The sequence below is a fragment of the Geotrypetes seraphini genome, chromosome 3 (genome assembly GCF_902459505.1).
Source record: "Geotrypetes seraphini chromosome 3, aGeoSer1.1, whole genome shotgun sequence".
Taxonomy (NCBI): domain Eukaryota; kingdom Metazoa; phylum Chordata; class Amphibia; order Gymnophiona; family Dermophiidae; genus Geotrypetes; species Geotrypetes seraphini.
This window is the reverse complement of record NC_047086.1, coordinates 291,780,562-291,800,749: the sequence shown is the minus strand read 5'-3', so window position 1 is coordinate 291,800,749 and position 20,188 is coordinate 291,780,562. Positions and strand designations below refer to the sequence as shown.

At 46.1% G+C, this 20,188-nt stretch overlaps 1 protein-coding gene across 3 annotated transcripts in view; it reads right to left on the bottom strand.

The window, feature by feature from the left end:
- The window catches only part of LOC117358173 (G2/M phase-specific E3 ubiquitin-protein ligase-like), a 93,914-nt gene that overhangs the window by 21,829 nt on the left and 51,897 nt on the right, over positions 1–20,188 (bottom strand). For all 3 annotated transcript variants that reach the window (XM_033939774.1, XM_033939772.1, XM_033939773.1), the window contains exons 7-9: positions 18,267–18,373; positions 16,980–17,096; positions 1,337–1,473 (exon numbers count right to left, since the gene is read on the bottom strand). In XM_033939774.1, the coding sequence (XP_033795665.1) occupies positions 1,337–1,473; positions 16,980–17,096; positions 18,267–18,373 (361 nt within the window). The remainder of the gene's footprint in view (positions 1–1,336; positions 1,474–16,979; positions 17,097–18,266; positions 18,374–20,188) is intronic.

Sequence of the window (20,188 nt, the reverse complement as noted above, 5' to 3'; positions counted from 1 at the left end):
TCACTGTTTCTATGGAACATTGTATGCAGAGTCCAGCTATGTATTTCTATTTTATCCCCCCTTTTACAAAACTGTGGAGCGTTTTTTAGCGCCAGCCGTGGTGGTAGCAGCTCTGATGCTCAGAATTCTATGAGCGTCAGAGCTGTTACCTCCGTAGCTAAAAGACAGAGGGGTTAGTTTGTGATTACATATTCCATATTAGATGAAGGTGTTTTCTGTGTTCTGTGTGTTCGAAAGACATGGTTTTTTGTTAGGATTGACTGCAGGATTGATCTGTACTAGTCTGGATTGTTTAGTTTTACAATGGGTGTATTGATGTTGTACTGCTCATTGCAGTATGTAAGATGCTGCCTTTTCCTAGGTACTCACTCACGTGTGACATGTGGATTGTCACTAAAAATCATGCTTTCATACAGTTGGGGGGGGTGTTAAAAAATGATGGGCCCCAGGTGTCACATATGCTAGGTACGCTACGGATACATACAAATACATCTAAGACAATTTACATCATTGGAATGTTTGAAAAAACAAATATGGCCCAAAGAGTGTAAGAGCGGCTGCAGTGATGGATCCCATGGGGGGGTGGGGGTGATGGAACCCTAGAATGTTGCATGAGCCGTCTAAAAGGTATCTGTGGGCCTTGCAATGAAGACCACTATAGTAGTGCATGTACATCAACAGTCACATGAGGTCTCAAATAAATTGGGGGTACTCGGGCACCCACAGCATCCACAGAGCTGGCATCTATGATCTCAAGATCCAACATGATCACCAACTTCCTCTCTGAATCTGGCAAGCCCTCAAAAAGTTGGAGCCATAGAACTTATCTGAAGTACAGAGAATGTAGTCCATGTAATCATAAATAAGCTATTGAAGAGGCCCATGAGATCAGCCTTTAAACAGTTGTTCATATGTTACCGGAAATCAAATGTTGCTTAGTTTTCTAAGGTACAAGGAATTACTTTTAAACTACTTCAGTCATTGATATATCAGGCTCCATCGGTATGGAACTCTATTCCCATGTCAGTTAGGTTAACTTCAGATTATCTCTTGTTTAGGACAATGCTGAAAACTTTAATTTTTTTGTAAGTTTATACTCTCATAAAATTTTGTTTGCTCTAATATTGTTTTTAATATTGTATTTTCCAGAGTATGCTCTGTTATCTTACTTATGGGTAATAAGTCCCTAATGTAACGTAAAGACACCAACATGCTAGAAAGTCAGACCTCTAGATGAGTGTTTCCCCCAAACCAGCAAAATGGCCACCTAAACTCCCATCTAAATCCAGTGCCACAAAAAGGTTAAAAATGCAAAGTACTTTCGTAAAATACTTACAGGCTTTCTCACTGTCCCGGCTCAGAATGGAGATGCATTCTGAGCATGTCCAGTAGCGTTGACTATTTCCCAGATCAGAGCAGATTAAGTGTGTCCCTCGTGATCCACAGTAGCAACATCGAAGGATATACCATTTGCTACAAAAGAAGCCAGACAATATCAGTCGACTATAAGTAGCACGCTCAAGAATCTTCTGATTTTCATCTCAAGAACAAAAAGTCATCTCTCTTATTCTCCCAGAGAGCAAAGTTCAAACTGTCTGTTTGATACAAACTTCAGAAAAGCACAGTTACTTACCGTAACAGGTGTTATCCAGGGACAGCAGGCATATATTCTCACATGTGGGTGACGTCATCTACGGAGCCCCAGCGCGGACAGCTTTTCAAGCAAACTTGATTAAAGTTTCAAGTTTGCTACACTGCACCACGCATGTGCATGCCTTCTTGCCCACTAGAGGGCGCATCCCCACCTCGTGGTCCTCAGTTCCATAACCAGCAAAGAAGCCATCCCCGGGGAGGTGGGCGGGTTGTGAGAATATATGCCTGCTGTCCCTGGATAACACCTGTTACGGTAAGTAACTGTGCTTTATCCCAGGACAAGCAGGCATGATATTCTCACATGTGGGTGACCTCCAAGCCAACCAAAAAAGGGCAGGTGGGAGGATGGCAAATTAGGAAAACAGGTTACGTAACACCGACTGGCCAAACCGGCCGTCGCTTCTGGACAAAGTGTCCAGACAGTAGTGGGAGGTGAACGTATGAACCGAAGACCATGTGGCAGCTTTACATATGTCCTCCACAGGAGTAGACCGGAGGAAAGCAACAGAAGCTGCCATCGCTCGGACCTTATGCCCCGTGACTCGACCATGGAGCGTGAGACCAGCCTGAGCGTAGCAAAAAGAAATACAAGCAGCTAGCCAGTTGGACAAGGTGCGCTTTGAAATAGGATGTCCCAACCGATTAGGATCAAAGGACAAAAATAATTGAGGAACCTTCCGATAAGAGTTGGTACGTTGGAGATAAAAAGCCAACGCCCTCTTACAGTCCAGCGTGTGAAGTGCCGCCTCACCAGGATGAGAGTGGGGCTTCGGGAAGAACACCGGAAGAACAATAGACTAATTGAGGTGGAAAGCAGACACAACCTTAGGTAGAAATTTAGGATGGGTGCGAAGAACCACCTTGTCATGATGGAATACAGTAAAGGGCGGGTCCGCAACCAAAGCCTGCAGCTCACTAATCCGACGAGCAGACGTGAGCGCAAGCAAAAAGACCACCTTCCAAGTGAGAAACTTAAGAAGAGACTTGTCAATCGGCTCAAAAGGAGGTTTCATCAATTGAGCCAAGACCACATTAAGGTCCCAAACTACAGGAGGAGGTTTCAGAGGAGGATTAATATTAACTAAACCCCTCATGAAACGAACCACCAGAGGATGAAGAGAGAGAGAACGTCCCTCTAGATGCCGATGGAAAGCAGCAATAGCGCTGAGATGTACCCGGATGGAAGTTGTCTTCAGCCCAGACTCGGACAAATGCAACAAATATTCCAGAACCGAGGACACCGGAACCAAACTTGGATCCAGATGGTGCGAGGTACACCAGGATGAAAATCTGGTCCACTTCTGGGAATAACAAAGCCGAGTAGAGGCCTTTCGCGAGGCTTCCAACACCTCCCTGACCGCCAAAGTCAGGGGAAAAGGAACCAAGCCGTCAGATGTAATGACTGAAGATTGGGATGCAACAGCGAACCCCGACTCTGAGACAGCAGAGAGGGAAACACAGGCAGAAGTAGAGGCTCCCTGACACTGAGTTGAAGGAGCAGGGAGAACCAATGCTGACGAGGCCAACGAGGCGCAATGAGAATCATAGTGGCTCCGGATGACTTGAGGTGAACCAACGTCCTCAAGATTAGAGGAAAAGGAGGAAACGCATAAAGGAATTTCCCTCCCCAGTCGAGAAGGAAGGCATCTGCCTCGAGATGGTCCTGGGAGTAAATTCGTGAACAATAAAGGGGCAGTTTGTGAGTCTCCGGGGAGGCAAACAGATCCACTTGAGGCGTCCCCCAGCGGTCGAAGACCTCGCGCAACACCCGGGAGTTTAGCGACCACTCGTGCGGCTGGAGAAGACGACTGAGTCTGTCGGCCAGACAATTCTTCTCTCCCTGAATGTAAACCGCCCGCAGGAAGATGTTCTGGGAGGTCGCCCATTCCCAAAGGCGCAAGGCTTCCTGGCACAGAGCCCAAGAGCCCGTTCCCCCTTGCTTGTTTACATAATACATTGCCACTTGGTTGTCCGTCCGTACCAGGACCACTTGATTGCGCAGCAGATGACCGAACGCCCGAGCTGCCAGAAAGATGGCACGAAGCTCCAACACATTGATGTGACAAAGACAGTCCTCCGCCGACCATAGCGCTTGAGTCCGCAGACCGTCGAGGTGAGCCCCCCACGCATACTCCGAAGAGTCCGTTGTCAGGACCTTGCGATGTGGAGGGACGAGAAAGAGCAAACCCCCGGAAAGATTGGAAGAGTTGGTCCACCAACGGAGCGATCGTCTCAAGGAAGGAGTGACCGTTACAGGAAGGGAGAGCAGGTCTCGATCCTGACGCCACTGGGAGGCCAAGGTCCACTGAGGAAGTCTCAGATGCAATCTGGCAAACGGCGTGACATGAACTGTCGAAGCCATGTGGCCGAGTAGAATCATCAGCCTGTGCGCAGAGACGGAGCGCTGCAGGAGAATCTGGCGGGCCAGGCGAAGCAGAGCCTCCAGTCTCGACGAGGGAAGGAATGCACGAAGGCGAACCGTGTCCAGCACGGCCCCGATAAACTGAAGGGATTGAGCCGGGCACAACTGGATTTGGGAAAATTTACCTCGAACCCCAGACGTTGGAGAAAACTGATAGTCTGTCGGGTCGCTGAGATAACCCCCTCCCGGGACGAAGCCTTGATCAGCCAATCGTCCAGGTAGGGGAAGACCTGCAGCCCCTGAGATCTTAGGGCAGCCGCGACCACCACCATACACTTTGTAAAGACCCGAGGAGACGAGGCCAGCCCGAAGGGAAGGACGCGATATTGGAGGTGCAACTCCCCCACCTGGAACCGTAAGTACTGGCGGAAGGCGGGATGCACCGGAACATGCATATATGCTTCCTTTAGGTCCAGGGAGCACATCCAGTCCCCCGAGTCTAGCAGAGGATACAGGACTGGAAGGGACAACATACGGAACTTCTCCCGGACAAGGAACTTGTTGAGCCTCCGGAGGTCCAGAATGGGGCGTAAGTCCCCTGTCTTCTTCGGGACCAAAAAGTAACGGGAGTAAAACCCCAGTCCTCTTTGGTTCGGGGGCACCGGCTCCACCGCCCGAAGGCCCAACAAGGACCTGGCCTCCGACAGGAGAAGAGGAAGCTGGTCTCGACAGCAAAGAGAAACCCCCGGCGGATGTTCCGGTGGCGTGGAGAAGAAATTCAGTGAGTAGCCCTCGGAGATGATCCGGAGCACCCAAGCGTCCGACGTGATCTCGGCCCAGGCTGGAAGAAAGGCCTGCAATCGGCCCCCGATAGGAAGGGGGTCTTTTGACAGTGCGGAGGGGGCCCGCCCCCAACCGCGCATCACGTCAAAAAGACGGAGCGGGTTTAGACGCTCCTTGCGCCAGAGGCTTTGGTTGGGACGCCCTGCCCTGCTGCTGGGGACGTCGGGGCGGAGGCCTGGAGAAGGCCGGCGTCGACTTCTGCGGGTACCGCCGCGGAGGAGGTCTAAACGGCTTCTGCGGCGGAGCCCGGGGTTTGGGACGGACCAATGAGGCAATAGAGCGCTCGTGTTCAGACAAACGCTTGGTCGCCGCCTCCAAGGATTCATCAAACAGCTCTGAGCCAACACATGGAAGATTGGCCAGACGCTCTTGCAAATTTGGGTCCATATCCAGGGTACGGAGCCATGCCAGGCGGCGCATGGCCACCGCGAAGACGGACACACGAGAGGCGAGCTCAAATGCGTCATACACAGCATGGAAGAGGTAGAGACGCAGCTGGGACAAATTGGACATAAAAGCCCCAAAATCCTCTTTATGGGAATCCGGCATGACTCCATAATACCTCGGCAACGACTTCACCATCTGTCTCAAATAAGACGAGAAGGTGAATGCGTAATTTAGGACCCTGGTCGCCATCAAAGAGTTGGAATAGAGGCGACGACCAAACTTGTCCAAGGTCCGTCCCTCCCGTCCGGGGGGAACCGCCGCAGAGACCCTGGAAGGCTGCGACTTCTTCAAAGCCGACTCCACCAGTAGGGACTGGTGGGACAGCTGTGCCTTATCAAAGCCCTTGCACGGAACAGTGCGATACTTGGACTCCATCTTAGAAGGCACCGCTGTGACTGTAAGAGGGGAGTCAAGGTTCCTCAAAAAGGTCTGGTTAAGAACCTTATTAAGAGGGAGCCGAGGCGTCTCTCTGGGGGGAGAGGGTAAATCCTGCTCCTCCAAAAACTCCTTGGTGTACTTTGATCCTGCTCCCAGATCAAGGTCCAAAGCCCTTCCCATATCTAGAACGAATCTAGAGAAAGAGGAGGGCTTTGAAGGCGGAGATGGAGATCGAGACGAGCGCCTCGCCAAGAAGGAAGGAGAAGCCTCGCGTGAGTAACGAGGTTCCTTTCCCGTGCCAGACCCCGAACCCCAAGAAGCCGCACCGAGCGATCTAGACGGGGTCGGGGATTGCCCATGCCCCGAGGAACCCCTTCGGGAAGTCCCCGGGGTATGGGGCACCGAGGCACGCCCCTTTCGTCTTGGCGAAGAGTCCCTCGAGCACTCAACCTCAGACGAACGGAAAAGCTTCGGGTTATCGAGGCGCAGTTCGGAGACCCGCAGGGTCTCCGCCCCGGTCGGCGAGGAGCGACCGCGGCGTCGAGGAGAGGCCCGTTGGCGTTTGGGCTTCCTCGATCGACGCTTTGCCTGAGGCCGACCCGAGGGCGAGGAACCCCGGGAGGACCTCGACAAGGACGAAGAGGAAGAGATCCTCCGAACTCGCCGCACCTTGTCCCGAGGCCGCACACTCCGCTCAGGCTGGTCCACCGAGGTCGAGGGCAAGGTCGGGGCCGAGGCCGAAACCCCCTCCGGGCCCGAAGTCGAGGGCACCGAGACCGAGGTCACCGACGCCGGGGCAGCCGAGGCCGAAGCCTGCTGAAGGTGCGTGAGGGCCCCGGACAGCTCCGAGGCGATGAGAGCCCGGAGCAAGTCCTGGAAGACGGGTACCCCCATCATAGTCGGCAGATCTGGGGCCGTCGGGTGCTCCCTCGAGGGCGACCTCGGTGCCGAGTATTCCCGCAGGGCACCCGACTTCGGCGCTCGGGGCGGGGCCGAGGACGACCCACCCGCCCCCGCCGAGGAACTCGAGGATGGCTTCTTCGAGGCTGAAACTGAAGAAGGAAGTGAGGGGGCTCCCGGGGCGAGGACGAAGGAGTCGAGGCCGAGGTCACGGCCGGGGCCGAAGCCGAGGCCGACGTCGAGGCCTTCCCCGCCGCGGCGTCAACTGCAAAGAGCTCCGCCATATGAGCCTGATGGCGGCTGAGAGCTCTCCGCTGAAAAGTGGAGCACCGGGAACAGGTGTCGGTGGGGTGCTCAGGGCCCAGACAACGCAAGCACCACCGGTGAGGATCGGTAATCGAAAGGAGCCGATCGCACCGGGTGCACTTTTTAAAGCCCGTCACAGGACGGGACATGGGCCCAAAAACCGTCCGGGAACAAGCGAGGTCCCGCGGCCGCGGCTACCGGGAGCCCCCGGAGCCGAACGGAAAAGTTTTTTGTTTTTTTTTTTGACGAAAACTGAAAGAAATAAAAAGAACAACAAAAAGAAACACAGCGACCGAGTCGAAAAAGGGACACAGCCGCGGTGAAAGAAGGCAAAACTAAGAGCACAATTTCCACAGGGCTTCTGGCTCCGCGGAAGAGAATGAACTGAGGACCACGAGGTGGGGATGCGCCCTCTAGTGGGCAAGAAGGCATGCACATGCGTGGTGCAGTGTAGCAAACTTGAAACTTTAATCAAGTTTGCTTGAAAAGCTGTCCGCGCTGGGGCTCCGTAGATGACGTCACCCACATGTGAGAATATCATGCCTGCTTGTCCTGGGATAATACTTTTTGCCCAGAGACTGCACTAAATTCAGAGGGAAAGTCAGTCTGTCTGTCTATCTACTTGTCCTTTGAAAACTGACATGGGTACAAAATACTTGCAGATTTTGCACTTGTTTTTTGTGCAGGTAGTATTTTAGAATAACCAGAGATTTGAAAGCACGATATGGGGGTAAATTAATAAAGATTTTTCTGTATGTAAAGAATGTTTTACACACACTGGGAGGGTAATTTTATAAAGTGAAAGTCATTTTTCTCACACATGTGGCCATATACACACATAAATGGCATTTTATAAAACACTGATCAGTGTAAACATACTTACCATAATATGATGGTCTATACTTAGCTGGAAGGCATGTCCAAGGATAGAGTTTGGCACAACATGGGCGGAGTTTGCAAGTACATGTGTAGATTATAAAATATGCTAATCTATATTAATAATAATTTGGGTGCAGACATTTAAGTGAGTTCATGAGAACCTCTAATTTCTTATTGTCCTTTCCTCGTTTATTGAATTTACCTGTAAACCGTGCCGAGCTCTATCTTTTTGGAGATGATGCGGTATACAAACTTAAGGTTTAGTTTAGGTGTAACTGTCTGTGCTGTGAGATGGGCACTATTTCTGCTGCTTATAGGCTAATATTTTATAAGCCACATAGGTGCCTATGGTGATTATTTTACAAGCGTCTCCAGCTTTAGATGGCAGCGTTTAAACAACTGGAGAGGCCCAGATGTTTAAATGGTATATCAGAAAAAAGACCATTCAGATCTAGGGAAGTTGAGTAAGTTCAGATAGCAAGAATATGTGGGAAGAGTGGAGAGACAGAGTGGTTTAGGTGGGACTATAGAATATGGGCAATTCTATAACTGGGCACTGATAGAAGCCAATTCAATAAAGGAATGTATGTGCCTATATTCTATTATATTCTAGATATTCTATGAGCATCGGAGCATTTAGCGCTCCAGGCTGCGGTAGAAACTTCTACCGCAGCTTAGAAAAAAAGGGAGGGGGGGGAGTTAAAGTGTATGACAGTAAAACTGTGTGAGAAAGGCCTTGGCTGCTAAATGTGTGATTCTGGATGAAATTCTTACATTTTAGAAAAGAAAGTGTATAGATGGGTAATGGAGGATTCAGGGGACAGGGGCATGTCCTGAAAAACTTTTTCTTACATAGAAACATAGAAATAGATGGCAGATAAGGGCCACGGCCCATCTAATCTGCCCACCCCAATGACCCTCCCCTACCTTTCTCTGTGAATAGATCCCACGTGTCTATCCCATTTGGCCTTAAAATCAGGCACGCTGCTTACACAGAGATATGATTCTCTTCTTCATCCCAACCTGCAGTCTCTGCATCTGATAGCCTGGTTCCTCTCGGCATTACTTCACTCCTTCAGTTTTCTCAATCTCTCAGAGACATTTTAGATGCTTCCAGAAAACATGCCACCAGACAATGTTGCACTCAGAAACGGACTAGGTTTTCTGCTTGGTGTGATCTTCATCACCAGGAGCCTCTTGTCTTTTATCTCAAACTGACCTCTAATCCACCTCCATTAGCGTCCACCTCAGTGCAATTGCTGCTTTTCATCAACCATTAGATGTATAACCTCTATCTGCTCACCCTGTGGTTTCCAAATTTATGAAAGGCCTATTCAATGTTAAACCACCTCCAGTGGTATGGGATCTTAATATTGTACTTGCTAAACTCATGAAGCCTCCATTTGAACCAATGTCTACGGCTCATTTGAAATATCTCACTTGGAAAGTAGTTTTCCTCATTTCTCTCAGTGAACTTCAAGCTTTGGTAGCGGACCCACCATTTACAGTATTTCATCATGATAAGGTGGTCCTCCGCACACATCCAAAATTCTTGCCCAAGATTGTTACGGAGTTTCTTCTCAATCAATCAATTATTCTCCTAGTATTCTTTTCCAAGCCTCATTCTCATCCTGGAGAAACAGCTCTTCATACCCTGGACTGCAAATGAGCATTGGCCTACTATTTGCAAAGGACTAAATCACATAGATCTTTTCCACAACTTTGTGTCTCCTTTGACCCAAACAAGATGGGGCATCCAGTTTCCCAAAGGACAATTTCCAACTGGTTGGCTGTTTGCATCTCGTTTTGTTATGCTCAGACTGGGCTGCAACTGGAAGGTCAAGTCACAGCCCACAAAATTAGAGCTATGGCAACTTCAGTAGCTGTCCTTAGATCTACTCCTATTGATGAAATATGGAAAGCTGCAACTTCGTCCTCGGTTCATATCTTCACTTCTCACTATTTTCTGGAATCCTATTCCAGACGGGATGGCTGTTTCGGCCAAACTGTATTAAAAAATGTATTTTCCTAAACACCAACACTCCCACCATCTCATTCTGGTTATCATGTGAGAATATGCTGCCTGCTTGTCCTGGGATAAAGCACAGTTACTTATCGTAACAGGTGTTATCCAGGGACAGGAGACAGATATTCTCACAACCTACCCACCTCCCGTGGTTGGCTTCTTAGCTGGCTATCTGAACTGAGGAGAAGTGCCTACGTCGGGCGGGAAGGCACCTGCTGCATAAGTGTGGTGTGGTCAGTCGTGAACTTTCTAAAGTTCTTAAAGCAAAAACACTTTTGCAACTGTCCGCATCAGGGCTCCATGGATGACTTCACCCACATGTGAGAATATCTGCCTGCTGGCCCTGGATAATACCTGTTATGGTAAGTAACTGTGCTTTACCTACTTTCCAATAAAATCTAACAAAATAAATAAATAAAGGCCCTCTTTTACTAAGCTGTAGTAGGTTTCTACTGCAGTCTGGGGTGCTAAATGCTCTGATGCTCATAGGAATTCTTTGAGCATCAGAGCAGCGTTGGAGCATTTAGTGCTCCGACCAGTGGTAGAAACCTCTACCGCAGCTTAGTAAAAAGGGAAGGGGGTATATCCCATGCACTGACATAAAATAATACCCAATTATTCCCCATTAACCCCCCTCCTCATTCTAATCACAATTAAAATTAATTTTACATTATAATAGCTACTCCAGCTTGGTATCTCTAGCATGGAGGAACATCTGACCACTGATTTGGGAGCTGAAGAAAACTTGCTATGTTTTCACCCCCAGACCAATATCTCAAAATATTGCAATGGAAAACATAACTAGAGGAGTATACCCGCCTTGGAATACACCGCCCATGAAGCTGAAAAAGGCCCACATGAGCCCACTCCATCATGCCCTACCCCGCCTAGGACAAGTACATAGCATCAGTGAGGTTCCAAAGGCATCCCTGGTGTAGAGAATGACTGCTCTGAGGTGCAAGACATTTAGCATGGCTCTAAGATATAAAACGTTTAGTGCTGCCCCGGGGGTGCAAAATATTTATCTGGATTTTGCTCACATCTTTTTCAGCAATAGTTCAAGGTGAGTTCCATTCAGGTACACTTGTCTCTGAAGGCAATGGAGGGTTAAGTGACCTACCCAAAATCATAAGGAGCAGCAGTGGGATTTGAATCAGACACCCTTGGAAGTCACGCCTGGTGCTCTAACCACTGAACTACTTTACTCCATTCTGAGGTACAAAACATTTAGCATTGCCCTTGGGTGCAAAACATTTAGCAGCTGGCTTTTTTTTTTTTAACCTTTAATTAATCAGCACTGCATAGACACAGAATAGGGTACATACACCATTAGCAAATACACTATACAAGGCATCAAATCATAAAGAGCAATTGAAATAAAAAGAATGTTGTACCACCCAAATTTTCTATAAATAACTCTGGCTCACGTTTCAATAGTTATACTCTCCAGCGGTGAAGACAGAAACTGAGCCAGATAAGCAGTATTAGTGTTATTATTTAGCAGATGTTATTCTAGAAACCTATACAAAGTGATTGTCTCCAATTATTTTTCTTTACTATTTTTCCCCGATCTACTATTCTTTAGGGACAAAGCCTCAGAGTTTGAGCTTTTAACCCATTCGGGTCACAGAAAGTGACAGATTCACTTAGCTCACATTTCAGTCATAGATGAAAAACCCTTGGTTACTTTTTTCTTTTATTTCTTTCTATTTATATTTCTTTCATTTCCTGTTATTTCTAAAAGCAATCACATACTCCATACAGTTCAATCATTTCCTTACTGTAGATAAAGTATGGAAAAGTTCAACATCTTTAGAGGTTTTGTTGATAAAGTGCATCAGACACATCTATCCAGGGGTAGGCAATTCCGGTTCTCGAGAGCCGGAGCCAGGTCAGGTTTTCAGGATATCCACAATAAATATGCATGAGATAGATTTGCATCTCAAGGAGGCAGTGCATGCAAATCCATCTCATACATATTCATGGTGGAGATTCTGAAAACCTGACCTGGCTCCGGCTCTCGAGGACCAGAATTGCCTACCTCTGATTCTATCCCAATGGTGTCTTCAATCTTATAGGGCTCCTTTTACTAAGCCACGTTAGGGCATTAACGCGTGGAATAGCGTGCGCTAAATTGCTGTGCGCACTAGACGTCAACACCAGCATTGTGCGGGTTTAGCGCATGCTAAAATGCTGCACGCGCTAAAAGCGCTAATGCAGCTTAGTAAAAAGAGCCCTTAATGTATTCCTGAGGTTGCTATTAAACAACCAATGCGGCCTGCGTTTCGTGAACTATATGGAGTATAACTTTAAATAATAGTAGCAACAGAAGTGCTGCTCTTGATTTTTGTGTTATTTATTTAGCAGTGGAGTGAAAAACTACTGAAGATAATTAATGATAGGACATAAACACAAGTTGCAAGATTGTGATTGCCTTTAGAAATAACAGAAAATGAAAGAAATAGAAATAGAAAGAAATAAAAGAAAAAAAGTAACCAAGGGGTTTTTCGCCTATGACTGAAATGTGAGCTAAGTAAATCTGTCACTTACTGTGACCCGAATGGGTTATTAGCTTGAACTCTGAGGCTTTTTCCCTAAACAATAGTAGATCGGGGAAAAATAGTGAAGAAAAATAATTGGAGACAATCACTTTGTAGAATAACATCTGTTAAATAATAACACTAATACAGTGAGTTTACTGGTGTAGTAATCTTGGGATTTGAACCACTAGGTCTTACAGATATATTTATGTAAAACAGTACATAGACAGTTTGCAGACTGAAACATTTAGAACTGTTGGCAATTCCAGAAACTTAGACTTACCAAACAGCAACATTTACAGCTCTCTCACCTAGATGTTTTTGCAAGGCATCATGCTTGTCATTTTATAATCTCTGGCAGAAATGAAAAGGGGGATGGGATTTGATATACTGCCCTTTTGTGGTTACAATCAAAGCAGTTTACATTTTGTGTCTGGGGAAATAGAGGGTTAAGTGACTTGCCCAGAGTCACAAGGAGCTGCAGTGGGAATCAAACCCAGTTCTGCTTTGTCTCAGGCCACTGCACTAACCATTGAGCCACTCCTCCGTTTTGAATGGGAAGGTTTGTATTGGCTCCAAAGCAGCAGCTCATGTTCTGCAAGGAAGGTGGACATGTGTGGGGGAGAAGTGCTGAGACACCACAAACATCTTTCTGTTGTGTCAGGGCAAAGGCTGAAGCCCAGATCCTGTAACTGGTGCCGTTGTCGGCATCCGCCTTAAAAGCAGCCACTGATTGCGTGTCAATCATGTGATAGCATCAGCAGAATCGCGCCTCTGGTAAAGGTAGGCACCAGAGTTTTCCAGGCCTACATTTCTGGTGCCTACCTTTGATGTGAATCGTGCCTCCATAGGCACTTTAGGCCACCTAACACTACTTTCAGCATTAGCCATGTCCACAGTGCCGTTAGGTATCCTAAAGCACCTATGGAGGCGTGATTCTGGCACTGAGGCCACATAGGAGCAGAGGAGTTTCAAGTGGTTAGGAGCCAGCACATCCTGAAGCAGCTGTTTACGGTAAAACGCTGGGCACCGCGTCGATGTGACACTTGCTCTACATACATTGTGTGGGATAAGTATATATATATATATATATATATATATATATTTTCTTCTTCATGATTATTTGAATGAAGACAGTATGCAACTGAGAGTGCTTAAGTATTAAACCTGTGTTTTCCCTGCATTGCTTAAAGCTTGTAACATCTCCCAATGTGAAAGGTTTTTTATGCCTATGACGAGATTTACCCCTGGAGAATTTTCCATTTGTTTAACTCAAGAAGGTGTATGTGTGTGTGTGTTGGGGGGGGGGGGCTCTGAGGCTTTTTCCTTTACATTCTTTCACATTGGTTTGGCTAAGATGTTTTTGAAGCCCTTGCACTGACAGGTTTTTGTTATTCACTTCCACTTTATCCTCTTTTCCTTAGAGTGAGTTTTTGAGTAGAAGGGTGTTGTATTTAGTACTGATTTTTTAACCACCAGTAGGCGCTTTGAAACTCAGTTCCAAATGTCTTTTATATGGCATTTTTTTACTGAGCTTGGGTGCCTACTGGCACCTAAAAAATTGGTGCCAGTTAGAAAATCCAGGTCTTAGTGCCTACACATCACAAAAGCCATGGGTTGGGTTCTGCCAGTGATGGAGGAATGTTCTAGTGCCTTAGACAGTACAAGTGGATGTTGGAAGTATGATGAATATGCTGAGAACCAGAGAGGATCAGAGAAAGGACCCACTGCACCCCAAAGGGAGAGGGGATAGAGACAGATCAGGGACAAGAAGTATTTGGCATGGTATTGGAAGGTGAGAGAGGTAGCAGGTGTGGAGATAGAGGGGTTTCAGATGACAGTCTTGGGCAGACAGAACTAGCAAACAGACTTACAGACTCTCTCAGCAGTCTCTCAGTCAGTACCAACACAATCAATCACAGGGATATACTGCAGTGACACTTATTTGTAATTTAAAAGTGGTCTAAGTCCCAATGTCGATCTTGTGTTGTCTGAACATCAGTGTACTATCTGAAATTGGGGATGGATGTAGAGACCTCTGCCCAAAACATGCCTTCCTGTACTACTCCTGACATGCTTATGCCAGCCTTAAACATATTAGTGGCTTATACATTTTGTCCTGCCCTCTTATACATTTTTGCAGCCAAAATGTATGTCAGTTTTTTTATAAGTGCTGTGATTAGGAAGTGAGAGAATAGTGCTAGTAAAATGGCCGCCATTGAGAAAATGTGACATGGTTATGGAAGGATTACAAACAGAAATAACATGGGGTGAGGAGATAATGCTAGTGTTGTAGCTGTGCAATTTAAAAAGAAACTGAATTATGTTTTAAGCATGCTTTCAGGATAGGCAACATCAAAAACCAGATTAATAGAAAGGCAGAGGTCTGTAACTTCAAAGAACTTTATTCACGCCGGATGGTGTGAATAACATGAAGAAAGACCTGGCGAAGCTTGAAGAATGGTCTGAAATTTAGCAGCTAAATTTAATGCTAAGAAATGCAAGGTCATGCATTTGGGCTGCAAAAACCTGAGGGAACGGTACGGATTAGGGAGGGAAGAGCTTATGTGCATGACAGAAGAGCAGACTTGGGTGTGATTGTATGTGATGATCTTAAGGTGGCCAAACAGGTTGAAAAGGTGACGACTAAAGCTAGGATGCTAGGTTGCATAGGGAGAGGTATGGCCAGTAGGAAAAAGACTTTGGTGAGACCTCATTTAGAATATTGTGTAGGAAAAAGGAGGTATTGATGCTTCTATATAAGACTCTCGTGAGACCTCATTTAGAATATTGTGTACAATTCTGGAGGCCGCACCTTCAAAAAGATATCAAAAGGATGGAGTCGGTCCAGAGGAAGGCTACTAAAATGGTATGTGATCTTCATCATAAGGCGTATGGGAACAGACTTAAAGATCTCAATCTGTATACTTTGGAGGAAAGGCAGGAGAAGGGAGATATGATAGAGATGTTTAAATACCTACGTAAATGCGCATAAGTCGAGTCTCTTTAATTTGAAAGGAAACTATGCAATGAGAGGGCATAGGATGAAGTTAAGAGGTGATAAGCTCTGGAGTAATCTAAGGAAATACTTTTTTACAGAAAGGGTGGTAAGATGCATGGAATAGTCTCCCAGAAGAGGTGGTGGAGACAGAGACTGTGTTGGGATAGACAAGTGGGATCTCCCAGAGAGCGAAAAAGATAATGGTTACTGCGGATGGGCAGACTAGATGGGCCATTTGGCCTTTATCTGCCTCATGTTTCTATGTTTCAAATGAATCCATCAGGTATATTAGTAAAAGAAGGAAGACAAAAAATGGAATTGCAAGACTGAAAGAAGCTAGGAACCACTATGTGGAGAGTGATGAGGAAAATGCAAACATGCTAAACAAATACTTCTGTGTTCATGGAAGAAAATCCTGGAGAAAATTACGTGTGAGAATAGCGTGGATACCGTGCCATTCATGGAAGAAAGTGTTCACAAATAACTTGAAGGGCAAAGCCATGGGACCAGATGGCATCCATCCAAGGATACTGAGGGAGCTCAGAGAGATACTGGTGGCTCCACTTTAGGAGTCAGCACCCACAAAAAAAAAGATCCAGGTGTCATTGAAAATACACTGAAGTCTTTGTTCTAGTGTTCAGTGAAGTTGCATGAAATACCTTTGAAACAAATAAGAGAAAATACTTTTTAACTCAAAGAATAATTAAGTTCTGGAATTCGCCACAGGATATGATAAACAGCAGTTAGAATAGTTGGGTTTAAAAAAAGGTTTGGACAAGTTCCTAGAAGAAAAGTTCACAGTCTTCAAGTGAGACAGACATGGGGGAAGCCACTGCTTACCCTGGGATCGGAAGCATGAAATGTTGCTACTATTTGGGTTTCTGCCAAGAACTTGTTTGGCTGCTGTTGGGAACAGGATATTGGGCTAAATGGACCATTAGTCTGAACCAGTATGGCTATTCTTATGTTAATTAGACGTGTCCTAATCTGGACATCTCAGTTCCGATTTCTGCATTCCATTTAAAATGGAGCTGATAGCCTGTTAGTTTTGTTGTACCTGCCTTGCTCTGCCAAGCAGAAGACCTGAATTTGTTACCATCTTAACTTACAACTCTTGGAGTACAAGTGAAGAAGAGTTCACAGCTTCTCTTCCCCCCACCCTCAATCGAGGAAAGAGGAAGAAGCTGCAGTGGCAACATCTAGTGGCTGGCAATGGAATAGTGCAGGAAAGCAGTAGCACTTCACTCTATTGTGCTATAGGCAGATGGTACTATACATTGAAGGGTATGTGGAGAAGATGACTGGATGCTGTATTTCATGCTACCCTAAGGGAAATCAAATAGGAAGGACCTGAGGCAAAAAAGCCTTGCAAGAGAAAACAACTGGAAATGGTATACAGTGTAAAGCAGTATGAGTGCACATGCCCAGATATGTTTGAGAGTGTTTAGATTCACCCTTTTAGTTCTGTCACAATTAGATTGTAAGCTCTCTTGAACAGGAACTGTCGCCTGTTTGTTAATGTACAGCGCTGCGTGCATCTGGAAGCGCTACAGAAATGATTAGTAGTACAGTAATAGTAGTAGTGATTGGGAAAATCAGGTGACACCTATAGGACAAAAGAATCAGAAGACAGTAAACACTGACCTGTTGGATTCAAAATATTTTCTTCCCTTGTTGCAAAGGCAGTCTTCCACATCACACTGCTGATGTATGTAAAGCAGCTCACTAAAGGCGTTTTCCTCACTTTCCCACGATGCATCCCTAAAGAACCAATTTTTTAGATTAGACGTATTGTCCAAACTTTTAATCAGTGATGTAAAAGGTCCCCTGCCAGGCGCTTGCATGCCTCACTGCAAGAGGAATTTTGCATAAACTTGGTGATTGGGTGGGCCCAAAACAAACAAAGGGGATCATGTGTAGGCACCAGCACTGAATATCTGGTGCTAATTCTGATTGTCCCAGCTGCCAGAGTTTTTGCAGGTTCTGGCCGATATTCAGCTGTGGCCTCCATAAGATAGTTATTTTTCAGTTTTTTAGCCTGTGCTCCCAAAGGCGCTCAGAACGGGTTACAAATCAAGCATTATCCTTGGAACAACGTGATTACCTCCATATGGTCTGCTTTAAGAAAATGGCTGCTGCAACCTCTGGTGGCAGTCTCGTAGTACTGCACAAGTCTACTCACTCCTGTCTCCATTGCCCCTGACTGGATCATTAGGGTGCTAAGATAGACTTGGGGGGACGGGCTACCAAGATGGGGGGAGGGGTTCCTTGTATGGAAAGATGACCTTCTAGTAGTTGTGCCTCTGGAAGCCAGAGCAACACAGGACAGGAACAATTGGGCATTGATCCTGCCAAAGACCCCAGGGTTAGGGTTACCAGACGTCCAGATTTCCCTGGGCATGTCCTCCTTTTGAGGACATATCCGGGGGAACGGACGGCTTTTCAAAACCCGGCATTTTATCTAGGTTTTGAAAAACTTCCTGATATAATCGCTTTGGGAAGGGGCATCTGCACATGCGGAATCAGCTTTGCAGGCCTAGGAGAATTAGGCCGCAACTTTGTGGTCCGATGCCCTACGGCAGTGGGAATAATGCTGTTTATAAGGTGGTTTGTAAACAGCGTTATTCCTTTAAAATGAAATTCAGCAAACTATGGTCCCAGTATCCTGCAGGTTTATAAATCCTACGGGACATCAAGGAGTGGAAAAAGGCAAACTTTTGCTGCACCTTGATGAATCCTCCCCCTAAATGATGTCAGCACTTTAAAGTAACACTAACTGGGAAGTTTAAAAATTGAGGAGAATACATCTTCCTCCGTGACCTTGCCTAGTGATAATCATTAATTATTTGGTATCCTTTTTGCCATCTGCAGCTCTACCTTGCCAAACAAATGCCACCCTGTGATCCTCTACACAGCCAGCAACAGATGTACCTTTCTGGAATATGAATGCCCATGTGAAGCATTTCCTTCTGGAATGTTTCCTTGTTGTTACATATGGGGCACTTGAAGAAGTACAGGCCGAAGCTCAGAGCATGTTTCTACAAAACAAAGTTAATAAATCAAAGCACAGCAAATCATAACACATAGCTTACTTTCAGCAAAATCTGTTCTCCTCCATACAAGCAACAGTGAGCAGACATACAATCGAAAGGGTCAAAGTGGTGGTCATTTTAGTCAGAGAAAAAGAAAGCTGTCACAATTAGTAAACACAATGACCTTTTGAGACATCTACTCATCAGTTGTGTCAGCTTAGACTTATCTAGATAAACAATTTTTAGTTGGCAAGGATTATTATAATATTGTATTAATTGCATCATGATTAACAGTTATCTTGACTGCAATCATTACAGAATATTGCAGCTAAGAAAATGATACTTGGAGGCACCAGATAGGGTAGTATAACACTGTTGAGTCCCGAGACCGGATGGTCTCGGGACTCAAGGATCTACCATACGAAAAACGGCTTGACAAATTACAGCTATACTCGCTCGAGGAGCGCAGAGAGAGGGGGGACATGATCGAGACGTTCAAGTATCTTACGGGCCGCATCGAGGCGGAGGAAGATATCTTCTTTTTCAAGGGTCCCACGACAACAAGAGGGCATCCGTTGAAAATCAGGGGCGGGAAACTACGAGGTGACACCAGGAAATTCTTTTTCACTGAAAGAGTGGTTGATCGCTGGAATAGTCTTCCACTACAGGTGATTGAGGCCAGCAGCGTGCCTGATTTTAAGGCCAAATGGGATCGGCACATGGGATCTATTCACAGGGCAAAGGTAGGGGAGGGACATTAAGGTGGGCAGACTAGATGGGCCTTGGGCCCTTATCTGCCGTCTATTTCTATGTTTCTATGTTTCTGATATCTTTACACTGCTTTCTGATTAAGGCAAGATTAAAATTTAATTATCTTATTCTTTAATTCAAAATTCTACACTGTCTAATACCCAAATATATGAGTAATTGTGTACCTTGGTAGGTTCCAACATGCCCTCTGTAATTAGTAAAGCAATTCTACTATAACTACTACTATTTATCATTTATATAGCACTGAATGGCATAGGAAGCGCTTTACATTTAGCATTCAATAGATGGCCCCTGCTCAGAAGAGCTTACAATCTAATTTGGACAAACAGACAGGACATCTCAGGGTTGGAAAGTTTCTGGTAGAAGGAATGATACAATGGGTATAGTATCTGACAGTGAGTGGGAGTTAAGAGTTGAAAACAGCTTAAACAAAGTGGGCTTTTATCTTGGATTTGAATACTGCTAGAGATAGAGCAATGCACAATTGCCTTCACCGAATGATTTTAAAGCAATAACTCAGAAAAGATCACTTCATCCTATTTATATCTTTTTGAAGGTGTAGTCCCCAGAATTGCACACAGTATTCCAAAATGGGGCCTCACAAGAGACTTATACAATGCTGGCCATTCCTCTCTCTATGCATTAGAGAATGACGTGGTGGTAGTTACGCATGGGGGGGTGAAAAAGTGCTCACTGCAAGCACGGGGACAAGGCCATCCACCGCCCCGTGGAGTGGTGAATGGCCTTGTCCCCGCAGTTATGGGAGGAAAGGTGTGCGGTCACCGATCGCACGCGGCCCCCTCCCTACTTCCGGCCAAATCTATCTCCCTCCCCCTTACTTTTGCGGCGCTTTAGAAAAGAAACTGAAGCCGGTGAAGCCTGTCTGTGTTGCCCTGCAGTCACGTGTGTGTGGGCGGAAGCTTCTCCTCTGATGCAACTTCTGGTTGTGTCAGAGAAGCTTCCGCCCACACACACGCAACTGCAGGGAGGCACAGGCTTCGCTGGCATCAGTTTCTTTTCTAAAGTGCTGCGAAGGTAAGGGGGAGGGAG